This window comes from Calidris pugnax, unplaced genomic scaffold, assembly GCF_001431845.1.
Source record: "Calidris pugnax isolate Ruff unplaced genomic scaffold, ASM143184v1 scaffold10, whole genome shotgun sequence".
Lineage (NCBI taxonomy): Eukaryota > Metazoa > Chordata > Aves > Charadriiformes > Scolopacidae > Calidris > Calidris pugnax.
Genome location: NW_015090795.1, coordinates 3,683,402 through 3,696,169, shown reverse-complemented (window position 1 = coordinate 3,696,169; position 12,768 = coordinate 3,683,402). Strand labels below are relative to the sequence as shown.

Sequence of the window (12,768 nt, the reverse complement as noted above, 5' to 3'; positions counted from 1 at the left end):
CCCCCCCCCGCCTCGCGCGCGCCGCGGCCGTTGAGGGCGGGGCCGCGGCGCCAAGCGCCGCGCGCGCGCTCTCCCCTCACGAATTGCCGCCCCGACTTGGTTAATTAACACTTGGCCGAACCCCCAATTAGCAACTTTTAAACGGTCCCCTTGTCACGCCGCCACCTCACGTTTATCCCCCCGCCCGGCTGTGGGCTGGTTTCTCCTCACAGGGGGCAGGCACTCGATTCAGCAAGACGCCGCCCGCCATTTTGAAACAGGCCCTCCCACTCTTCACTCTTTGGGGGTAAAAAGTCATTTTTTAAAGCGTTTTGAGGTTCCCCGGTCTCCCACGCTTCGCTGGATTCTTAAGGTTTCACCCCGGACTCCTTTTTCCCCTTGAGAAACCTTTTTACTCCTTTTTCCCTTGAGAAAACTCTGACGATCGTGTTTCAGCTGTGATTCCTTCAGCGCTGCAGTTTCATTCCAGTGGAAGATGAAAAATCATAGAAAAATCTTAAAGATCATCCAGTTCCAACCCCCGTGCCCTGGGCAGGGACACCTCCCACCAGACCAGTTTGCCCATCCATCCTGGCCTTGAACATCGTCCTTGCTTCTCTGGGCAACCTGGGCCAGTGACCCCTCACAGCCATTAGCCACATAACCACGAAAATATTGTTGCCCATCCCATTGTAACTCTTTTACACCTTACTCTACACGTTCCTCACAGTGATGGGGAAAAAAAATACAACCACAGCCATCAAGACTGTCAGGGAGATGCTGTTAAGTGGCGACGTCCCTGGCAAATCTAGAGTTAATCTGATGGACTTGTCTCTCAGCTGATGGTGCCCAGAGTAATCCAATTAGGATAACTAGAAGTGGCCAGAAGTGCACAGTGCAGTGGGTGGATCTGCACACACACCCCTTGGGGTGGATCTGATCAGAAAACAAAAATAAGGTCTATAAAGCTGGAATCACAACTTTTACACATCAAACCGCTAGCAATTTCTCCACTCTATAAACTGGCATTCAGGACAGGGAAGACAGCCAAACGTCCCTGGCAAATCTAGAGTTAATCTGATGGACTTGTCTCTCAGCTGATGGTGCCCAGAGTAATCCAATTAGGATAACTAGAAGTGGCCAGAAGTGCACAGTGCAGTGGGTGGATCTGCACACACACCCCTTGGGGTGGATCTCATCAGAAAACAAAAATAAGGTCTATAAAGCTGGAATCACAACTTTTACACGTCAAACCGCTAGCAATTTCTCCACTCTATAAACTGGCATTGAGGACAGGGAAGACAGCAACCATTTAAAAAGACTCCGTTGACTTCTTGCACTAATTAAATGCTAGCTCAGCTCTAAATCCTCCTCCCGGACTTGAGCAGTGAAGGAGTAAATACCACGTGTCCCTCCTCCGTTCAAGGGTACGGCTCCCGCCAGGCAGTATGTAAGGAACAGGACTCCAATATAATCTCCACACAAGAGAAAAACTGCTCTTCAAATTCTGGAGACACATAATTCAACCCTCCTCATGAGTTACAGAGAAGGAACACGGAGATAAGCAGATTTAAACAAGTTTTATTCATAAACTGTTTGGGGGAAGGAAATTTAGTGATATAAAAAAAATGTCAAGAAACAAACGGACTTTCTTAAAGTCTAACCCATTCAGGCACGTTTATAAATTCATACCTCAACTGCTGAGAGAACACATCTCCACACATTTTACTTAACCTGGGCCGTAATGAATATTGTATTTGAGAATTGTACAGAAAAGACGTTTCTGTAGCCAACTTGCAACTAGCATTACCAAATTACTAGCTACACGTTACACAAACACCACCTTACCATAATAATCAAGAGGTACATTATTTCTCTCTTTTTATACATTAACCCAGTATGACGGGTGCAGTCAATCACAAATGACAGGGTTAAATTTACACAGGTTTGTAGTCGAGCTTGGACTCCAGCTTCTTGGAATCGGCCACTTTTCTAACAGCTTTCATGAAGTCTTCCTGAACTACAAAGTCGTGATCGGCGCGGATCGCAAACATACCTGCAAAGAATGATTTAACAGCAAGAGTACATTGGGTGTTAACTCACTAAGAAACATATAACCCGTTTTAAACTACAAATGGGTAGTTATTGTGTTACTCAGCCTTCCCATGTAGGCAAAACCCCAAGCATACAATGAATTTATAATGGAAAAAGTATAAAATAGTATTAATTCTCCAGTCACCAAGGTACTAAAAGACTTGGATTCTCTGCAAAAAGGACAGTTTGTGGCTGTTTGTGGACTGTATCGAATTTTTCTGAGACAGTACAACAGATGTCACAATACTCAGCCAAACTCCGGTTTATCCTCAGACCTGACAAGAGACTGTAACCTTAGAGGGAGGATGTAAAGAATCAAGTCCTGCCTGACCATAAAGGTCACAAGGAAACTTGAAAGAAATAAAAAGAGATTTTGTTCAAGTTGTTCCATCGAGCTTCAGGGCACATCAATGTGCTGCTGCTTATGCTTCACAGTCCATACACACGTGACATACTGTGAAACGAGCAACTGTTTTGGCATTCTTTTTTACTGTCCAAGTGCAAACATCTCCATTAAGTAAATACAATCCAGCCCTTAAGAAGGGAATATAAAAAGGTGAGCACCACTGAACAAGTGCTGTGTTAGCAAAACATTTTTCACCTCCCGATTTTAATCTATTCCCAGTACTGGAGAAAACAGCTCAAATGTTTAGTGTTTACCATGACTTAGCACATCAAAATTAAGAGTTAAGAAAATACCTGCTTCAGTACAGACATTTCTCAAGTCTGCTCCATTAAAGCCATCCGAAAGCTTCACAATTGCTTCATAATCTGGTCATAAAACACGAATGCCAATTAGAAATAAATTCCCACTTCCTGCTACGGATGCCAAAGAAACACATATCCAGCTAACAAAGAAACACTTTACTCGGATTTCAGTGCAAACGGATAGCTGTCCACTAGACCGACAAATCAGCTGAAATCAGCTACATTACCCCTTTCATTAAAAAAGAAAGGTATGGCAGCCAAAAGCTCACATTATACAATTAAATCCTAAAGTTACTAATTCAAGGTTACAAGCATCAACATGAAAGGCAAGATGAGCTACATCAAGGCAATGTTCTAATCATCGTTTAAATGATGTAAAAAAACCAGAAAACTTATCTCCAAGTGATCATCACTCAGTCCCTTTCTGCTTATAACAACTGCACCTACTAAAGGCATTTAACATCTTGATATATTAAGCCTGATATTTTATGCGCATATATTTACTAAAAAGACTGGCTATGCTTATCAATTTCTAAAAGACTCTTGTCTGTTGAGCCTCCAGCAAGTTCTGATTTATGCAATGCTGCTTATTAAATAAAAAAAAAATAAAAAAAATAAACTTTCTGGGTAACTTTTCATTACAGAGGATTAGCTTTTGAAATTCAAAACATTTGAACTGAAAGTTTTTATCTTAAGAATCCCCAAAACCCTAGAGATTAGAAATTCTTCAACTTTAAGTCCATGTGGCACAATGTGCTACAAACAAGTCTCTCCCCATAACAGAAAAATAAAATAAAAAAAAATAAGCAAGGGACTGATAGATATTGAATGTTGTAAGGTTTGTATGTTTAGAGTCATTAGTAGACTCTGGCTGGAGAATGGTTTTAATGCAAATTAGGGTTTTAATGCAATTTATACCCCACTTTGCCAGTAAATTCTGGGCTTCCTTTGAGGATCTTAAAGCTGAGGAGCAGAGCCTTCTCACATCGTGTTCAGAAATTTACCCAGTACCCATCTAACACCTCCACCTTCCACTCCAGTGCCCGAAGATATGGGAAAAAGGCTCAAGTACTTTATCTCAGGTTCCTGATTTGCTTTGGAGCTTCTCTACCTCAGATTCTCGGCGCATGCATGTTTAAGCCAACGTTGCTGCTAAGAAAGGCAACCCTCATCCCTCTCCTGAGCCTCCCCCCATGGAGCTGCAGCTGTTTATGCAGCCAGATGGTGAAGGAGATCAGTTCCACCATCCCTGTCCTCTGCCTGGCCGCATGAATAGCTCCTGTCAGCACGGAGGAGGCGGGGGCGGCCACGCAGGCTGGGAACAAGCCCAGCCTTACTGAAATAAAAGGCAGCCAACAATGTCGTTTTAAAGGCAAATCACAATTACATTTTACTTGAGGAAAGCTCTGAAGCATCACTCTGAAACTAAGACTCTGGGCAGCTGAGAGTAACACAGTCATTAAGTGAACCTTCCCCGTTTCATCTGACAGATACTTCTCCCCCTTACGCCCTGGAGAGAGCTCTCTACACCAGTAACCAAAGCCAAGCTTTGTTTCAGACAACAAGCTTTCATTATGCCATCTCTGAACTCCAGACTAAGTTTCTCCATGATTTTTAAAGACTCATTACTGCAGAAGTCAAAACAATAAGAAGTTTTCTTTCTTTGGAGGGAGAGGACTAAGTTTCTCCATGATTTTTAAAGACTCCTTATTGTTTTGACTTCTGCAGTAATAAGTTTTCTTTCCTTGGAGGGAGAGGGGGTTAATGCTGTCTACTCACTTTAAGCTATTCCTTTAGAAACAGGAAACTACCTGAAGAGAATCATGTCAATTTTCCAGTTTACAACTGTGCTCCAAGGGTTTATATTCAGTTTTCCTTTGCAAAGGGACACTTTGCAACAATTCAATCAGGTAGCATTAAAAAAACAACTAGAATTCCAAGAGAGGGGAAGTTGTATGGCCAGTGTAAGGTAATTAGAAGGGCAGACTCATTGAAGCAACTCACCTTCTTCCCATTTTTACAAAACAGAAGTAGGAAGGATACACAGGGAGCTTCCCACTTACCTATTTCACCATGTTTGGTGATAGGACCTGCGTGAATCTTTAAAATGTCTAATCTGGCTTGTTCATTTGGTAGATCAATATCTAGGAAGAAATTACAGCTTTATTAAAAAAAAGAAAACCGCAATTCAGGTGGATGATATCCTCCCTTCCAGCCACTGTGAAGTAGGAACTCACGGATTTTTCTATCCAGTCTTCCAGGCCGCAGAAGGGCAGGATCCAGTGTGTCTGGTCTGTTTGTAGCCATGATCATTTTAACTCTGTGCAGAGTATCGAATCCATCCATCTGATTCAATAACTAAAAAAAAAAAAATAAAAATAATAAAATTGGGGTTTTAAATAAGCCAAAACCCTCCCAGCATGATCCACTGTACTTATTTTCTGCATAAATATTTTCACCAAGATATAAAAACGATACAGATGAATCGGAAATAAAATGTTCCAAGCCTTCTAACAGAAGGGCACAGCTCCCTGTGTATCCCTCAGGCAATAAAGGAGAGATAAAGAGAGCCTGAAAAGGCTTTGCCCAGAGAAAAACGTATTGAGCAAAGCAGAGCTCAAATCTGAAAGACTCGGTTAAAACAATAAGACAATGAAAATAGTGCAAGTACTAAAGGAGCCAGTGGTTGGCTGACACATCTTGATTGTGTTGCACCAAGTCCAGGACATTCAAATTCGACTTGGAGAACAGCCTCTAGAATACTAATACAGGCACACGAAGACGTTTCATTGTGAAGATTCAAAGCACTGGCTCTTTGATCACAGCGACTGAATTCTTTATGTGAGGCAGACACAGTCTTTTGAGCCCAGCAAACTGTTTGCAAACACAGGCCAGCGAAGTTTCCCATCGGCTTCAGAATTCTTAATCGTCACCGGCGGTTTTGAAATTCTCTTCACACAACCCAGTTTACCAGAGCAATTAGCACAGAAAGAAAGAAATACAACCACTTCTCCTCCTAGTTTTGAAAAATTGAACAGCTCTAAGATTTTTTTAGAGTAAATCTCTTTGGGACTACAAGAGACAAGCTCTGCTTTCCCCCCCTTTAAGAAAAAGGGAGATCATCTCCAAACCTTCAAGAAGATGCAGTAACCAGCAGCAGAGTCACGTCACCATAAAAAGAGAAACTACCCCAAATAATTTTAGCAATTTTAAATATTCTTTTGGTTATTCTCCACACTGAATTCATGGCTAAGTCATCCAGATGTGCAGCTACCTTTTGTAAAAGCAGCATCTAGTTCACTTTTAGTTCATTAACTCAGAAAAGTTCTACCAAGCAGATCGTAGTGTAATGATTCCCATCTGGATTATTATTTAATACGGACAATTATTTAATGTACAGTATGTCATCAGGGTTTAGACACTCACCTCCATCAGAGTCCTCTGAATTTCTCTATCAGCTGAGGTGCCTTCAGAAAAACGGCGACCACCTGCAGACAACAAACTCGTAAGTTATATATTTTTGCCTCCATTTAAGTCTGAAGACAATTAGGTATCCCTTTTAAACTGGGGGCAGTGGGAAGAGGGGTGGTATTTAAAGAGGTAAAGCACACATTTTAAAAATGCTTTTTCATCTAGCCAAAAATATCCAAGCCAGATACGAAGAGGCATGGTTCTAAGCCAGCTGTAATGGTTCCAGGAAGCTGAACCACTTGTCCCCTTATGCTGCCTCTGAACAAACACGCACACACTCTCTCCTTTGAGAAGACAGAGTGTCGCTTTATAACTAATGTCAGTGTTAAAAGGAGACTCCAGCCTTCCTGCAGGGCGTCAGCCTTACCTATAGCATCTATCTCATCCATGAAAATGATACAGGGCTGATGATCTCTGGCATAATTGAACATCTCTCTGATCAGCCGAGCACTTTCACCGATGTACTTGTCCACTATCGAACTGGACACCACCTTTTGAAAGACAAAAGACACGTGAACGAAGAGGCCGGAGTGCAAACAGATTAAGCACGTGTGAACGTGTGTGAGTGCACGAGTAAAATTACACTACCTTTAGGAAGTTGCAATCGAGCTGGCTGGCAACAGCTCGGGCCAAAAGTGTTTTCCCTGTACCTGGACAGAGAAGAGATTGAAGGTGTTTAACTACTGACCCAACACTGCACGTTAGCAACTTTAAAAAGTAAAAAAAAAGAAGCAAACAAGGCTATTTCCAGTTTGACAGTGACAACTAAGCATTCATTACGCTGTCATGAGACTTACCAGGGGGGCCATAGAGCAAGCAGCCTTTTGGAGGTATAATTCCCACACGCTGGAATAATTCTGGGTTTGTAAGCGGCAATTCTATGACCTGTGAAAAGACAAGATAAACAAACTGAGGTGCTGTTTGAGTTTTAAAATAGATCAGGAATCCCAGAAAGCTAATGGCACACTTCCCACCCTGCTTTCCAGATACCCGTATTCTTATTTATCTGTGCGGCATATTTAGTAAGAGAAACAGATAAGTAAGAAGACATCAGATGGATCCAATGGCTCCATCCACAATCCTGCCCTTGTTGTTCAGATTTCAGCTCTGCACTGGCTGGATGCTTTTTGCTCAAACCATGTTTTCCTACTGTTATGATACAACTACCCAGAACAATTCTAGTAAGCTTTTGTGCAAAATTCCAAGTTTGATTTATTGGTTGTTGATCCTAACTATGCCCTCCCACTTGACTTTAGAGCCCAAAGGGCCTTAGATCCTTCAAACATCTTCTTTAGAAGACCTTCTTCATTTCTATCTCAATCTAAGCTTCTGTAACAATAGAGATAAGTTGTAACCCAGTTTGAGAATTGGGCTCTTCACTACGAGCGCACCAGCGCCCTGCAGTCACACTGCTCTTCGCCACAGAGAGTTACAAAGCCAGGAAAACATCAAAACACCACTTCAGAAGTTATCTCTAGTACAGCAAAACGTAGTCTGAGTTAATGAAACATGGAAAGCACCGATCTCATAGGATCCTTTAACATCCTGTCCCATGATAGTTTAGGACAAACATCGTTTTTCCACTGAAAAACTTCCCTCGGAACATAACCCACTATTTGAAAAGTGGTTTGAGATATTGGATACCTCACGCAGCTCTCGGATTTGTTCCGACAACCCTCCGATCTCAGAATATGAAACATCTCCTGGATCTTCATGAGACATATTATAAACCAAGGGATCCACTTCCCTTGGCAAATATCTAGGGGGGAAAAAAAAAAAGTTAAGAGTAGACATTTTTCATTGTGCAGACACATTTATAAAGCTATCGCAATCAATTTTAGAGTATGAAAATTATTTCTTCTCCCACCACCTTGATAAAAGAGAAGTATGTTTGTTGAAATAATGGAATAAACCCAGCAAACTTTTTCAAGTTTTAAACCAAACGAGCAAAAGCTTAAAAAACCTGCTGAAAATCCTGAATTATATTTTTAAAGAACAATTAATTTCTTTTTAAACCATATATATATATATTATAGACACCTAAGTCTTCCCTCAAACTAACTGTCCTTTCTTGAGCACTACTTTGCAGAAAACATTTACAAAATATTACAGATTATTCAAAGCTGTATGTAACCAACTCAGATCACTATTTTCCCCTCCTTTATACGATGAGCAGAAGAGCAGGTGTAGAGCAGAAACCTACCTCATGATAGTCAGAGTGGTCATATCCAGAGCAACTCTTGTCCCCGGCTTCAGCTTACTTTTGTCAAGCTGGTCACAAAGAAATTATTTTTTTTATTAGAACCAAGCTCTAAAACAATGTCTGGTTTTAGCCAAGATGTTTACTGGAGCTTGCACCCTTTGCTCAGTCACACACAAGAAGAAAACAAGGCTAGAGCCACGTGCCAAGTGGCTCGTCTAATAAACACTGTGTCCCCATCACCACCATTTTTGGGAATGCTTAAACTGGGAAAAAGCTGGCCTACTGTTTCCTGGGAGAAGAGATCCCAGAGCTGGCCTAGACCAGTGAACCTGTTGGTTGTCACAACGGGAGACCAGCAAAGTTAAATCACACCACAGGAAGAATTTTTATTAACATTGAAATAGATCTTGAACGGCAAGTCATTAACTCACCTCCGCCACTTTTCACAATACATACTATTTTCTAGATCGTAAATATTTATTTTCTTTTTAATGCTGTCAGTCTGACTGGTTTAGTGAGAGATCTAATCCCCCCTCCTTCTCCACAAAGGACGGAGCCAGCTGTTTCAAACCAGTAAGCAATCCTACATTAAGGACACAGAGAGCAGCCTGCCCATTTGAGTCTGAACTTGCCCTCCTTTCTACTCGATGGCTTTCTCCTTTCTGGACTGAAGAGATATTCCTAACCTATTGTCTCCGAGATGCCATCATTTGCACATTTTCCCATATCCCATTATATCCTCTCATCCTCAATGTCAGTCGTTCCAGTTGTTTTTTCACTATCATTTACCTCAAACGCCCTACTCATCCACCTCAGCAGTTTTTGTCCGCTTACTTCATTTTTATGAGATTTTAAAACACATTAGCAGTCCTATTCCACTACACCCTGCTAATTTCTGCTGGGATTAAAACTATTAACTTGCATTTCTCACTTAGTTTATAAGAAACCTGGTCTAGGAGAGCAGTCTCACAGCAGATACAACCCAGAACAACACTCTGATTTCTTCTCTTTTTTACTGTACTCAACCCACATTTGAAGAATATGAAACCTATTTATTCTGAGCTTTACCAACACGGCATCTGAACAGCAGGGATTCTGATAACTGTTTGCAAAAACTGCCTGAATCTTCCCAAGGTCCCTTGCCCACGTGAGCCCCTCAGTCTCCTGCAGCGTTCAGGCTCAAGCTGTCACTCCTCCCTTACTGGGGTCACTAAGGAGACCTCTTTCCAGCTGCCTAATCTTAAGAAATCTGTCAAAGCTTGAAATTCTCTCAGATTCAACATCACCCAATAGATTTCAATTATTCTCCAGTGGGAAGAAAACAAAGAGAAACCACTTGACCTTCAATTCCTTGAGAAATCCACTCTAGATAGGGAAGTAATTTTGTTTTCAATTTAAACACCACAAGGACCTTGATCAAAAACTAGTTCTTCCAGTCTTTGAAACACTCCAGGGGAAATTATTTGCCTTGATATTTTGACATTTTGGAAACAATCACGGGTACGGTTTTTTAGTCTCTGGTATCAAATCTTTTAAGATCAAAAGGTGTTTTTACTCAAGAAGAAACCGGAAAGTTTGTGCTGTGATGCCAAGGTCATCCAGGCATCATCTAATCCTGAGCATTTACCTCTGTTTCAACACAGAACCCCTAGACTATCTAAGTGGAATTAAGCATACTTATGGTCCAGAAAAATATTTTCTTCATTCTGGTGAAAGAAAATACTGAGCTTGCAGCATAACGTCTCAAAAGGGATGAAGCTTTAAAAAATTATGTATTTAAAAATGCATTTCAATACTAGCAATTTTTGTAGATGTTTTATGCAAGTAAAACATCTCATCAGTGTGCTTGAGGAAAGTCAAGGCGATCTCTATTACGTGACCTAACACACTTCCTGGTACCCACATTTCCCAAACAGTTTCTCTCTAGAAGGAGCAGAAAAGGTCCATCTTTACTGAAAAACATACAATCCATTGACAGAGTCACCAACACAGGAAAATACAGACTGCCTGAGTTTTGCTTACTGCTTACTGCCATTCTTTACATAGAATTAGTTCAAAATGACGTAAAGAACATCAGTTTCTTTTCAGGAAAGCCACCTCTAACATCACTACTACACCTGTGCTCTTTTTCCTGAAGGAACTCCTATTTCTTACACTTTCCATAACATAGAAAAATATGCTACAATCGTGGCGTGTTAAAGCTCAACTGCAGTTACCTTTCTCCACCATAAAGGAATCAGTTCAAGACACACTGAGAGGTCACAGCTCTTAAAAGCTCTTACACTTAGGTGTGCATTAAATTAACTAAGTAAAACACTGCTGCCTTCTCAGGATCCACTATTCTCTGATATTCTCTGTTCAGAAGACACCTTACAGTCCCACATTTCATAAGTATTCTTCTTTGCTTCCATTTTGCAGAGTCAGGGATGAGTTTAATAAAATCTTACTAGAGATTTGCTCTCCCAACAGCTCTGCAGTCGCAGAACACGTTCAGTAAATATTGTTGTTCCTACTTAACAGGCAGCATTGGTAAGGAATAGCCCATCTATGGGGTTTAATTACCGTAATTAATTTTCAGAGAGTCCAAAATCAGGTAGAAAACCAGAGTTTCAACTCAGTGAAAAGATTAAGCCACAGGCAAAGCACCAGGCATGTTTCAGACGGCTTTATCTTTACGAGGAAGTTATGCTACAACCAGCTATGAAGGGAGAGGGCAAGCAGACACCACTATAAAATAGCCATACACACCTTAAAGAAGAAAATACTTAATCCCACTAAGGACCCAGTTTATGGAAAGCAATGCTAATAATCAAAACCAAAGCAAACTTTTCATAAGTATTCAGATAGATCAGCTACCTGGCGACGGCAGCCGACCACGTATCTCGGTCCATTTGTAGCCTTCACAATGACTGGAAAGAGAAGATGAAAGGAAAAAAAATCAAATTTACTTGATTGACTGCTCTGAATGATGCTTCTAAACTATTCACTGTATTAGATTTTTCTGCCAGTGCTCAGATCACCAATACTCTAACTCTTTACTCTCTTGAAGTAAGATTTTCACTGCAGAAGCTAATTTTCAAGATGCCAAAGAATGTGACATTGCAGTGTACTTACATTTCTCTTCTGTCAGCTGTTTAAGAACCTCACCAACAATCTGCAAAAGAATAAATGAGAATAAAAGAACCTCACCAACAATCTGCAAAAGAATAAATGCAGTATTAGCCTACAGAAAAAATACCATTGCAAAACAATGTTTGACATGTTCCAGGACACAGAAGACGACTGTCAGCTTTGAGGGTCTTCCTCCTGCTTCACGCTGGTTACCAGCATTTTCATTTCTGTAGCACTAACATTTCTGTTTGACAGAATAAACACCAAAACCTCTCTAACCCACGTGCTTGGTGTGTCTGTTCCCAATGCTTCTGTTTCTGCTGGCTGTACCATTCCCACTCTTTCTCGGCACCAAAAATGGACTTAAATGCTATTTCCAGACAAGTTCACTGTCAGGTACCGCCACAGGCTGCTAAGAGAAGAGAGACCTTACGCACCTGTCCGACACTCTGCAGGGCCTTGAGATCATTTTCTGATTTTTCATATTGCTTGGTGAGCTCCTTCAGCTGTTCCCTTACTAGAAAAAGGAAAGAAACAACAGATATTCATAGGATCGTGGTATGGATTGGGCTGGAGGGGACCCTAAAGATCATCCAGTTCCAACCCCCCTGCCCTGGGCAAGGACACCTCCAACCAGACCAGGTTGCTCCAAGCCCCCTCCAACCTGGCCTTGAACCCCTCCAGGGATGGGGCAGCCACAGCTTCTCTGGGCAACCTGGGCCAGGCTCTCACCACCCTCACAGCAAAGAACTTCTTCCCCACATCTCATCTCAATCTCCCCTCTTTCAGTTTGAAGCCATTACCCCTCGTCCTATGGTCCCCTCCCTGATCCAGAATCCCTCCCCATCTCTCCTGGAGCCCCTTGAGGGACTGGAATGGGCTCTAAGGTCTCCCCGAAACCTTCTCTTCTCCAGGCTGAACCCCCCCAACTCTCTCAGCCCCCCCTCCCAGCAGAGGGGCTCCAGCCCTCCCAGCATCTTTGGGGCCTCCTCCGGCCCCGCTCCAACAGCTCCATGTCCTTCTGCTGTCTCCCCAGAGCGGAACAGAGGGGCAGAATCCACCTTCTCGCTCCGCTGACATTTTTTTTATATTCAATCCAAGAAGAACTCAGGACCCGGGCCCTTTGCAACGCGGGAGCCTCCCACGGGGAAAGCCGAACGGCCACGGCGGGACTCGGCCCGCTGCCCCCCCCCCCGCCCCCC

The 12,768-nt window shown here is 42.1% G+C and overlaps 1 protein-coding gene across 1 annotated transcript; it reads right to left on the bottom strand.

The window, feature by feature from the left end:
* Positions 1-1,540: 1,540 nt before the first annotated feature.
* On the bottom strand, positions 1,541-12,082 carry PSMC6 (proteasome 26S subunit, ATPase 6). Its single transcript, XM_014936820.1, has 13 exons — positions 12,004-12,082; positions 11,570-11,609; positions 11,312-11,364; positions 8,456-8,523; positions 7,897-8,011; positions 7,050-7,137; positions 6,841-6,902; positions 6,620-6,743; positions 6,208-6,269; positions 5,019-5,139; positions 4,845-4,925; positions 2,773-2,844; positions 1,541-2,035 (listed from the first exon to the last, which is right to left on the bottom strand). The coding sequence occupies exons 4-13, from the start codon at positions 8,476-8,478 to the stop codon at positions 1,917-1,919; spliced, it is 867 nt and encodes a 288-aa protein (XP_014792306.1). The 5' UTR covers positions 8,479-8,523; positions 11,312-11,364; positions 11,570-11,609; positions 12,004-12,082; the 3' UTR covers positions 1,541-1,916.
* Between the last annotated feature and the right edge of the window lie 686 nt (positions 12,083-12,768).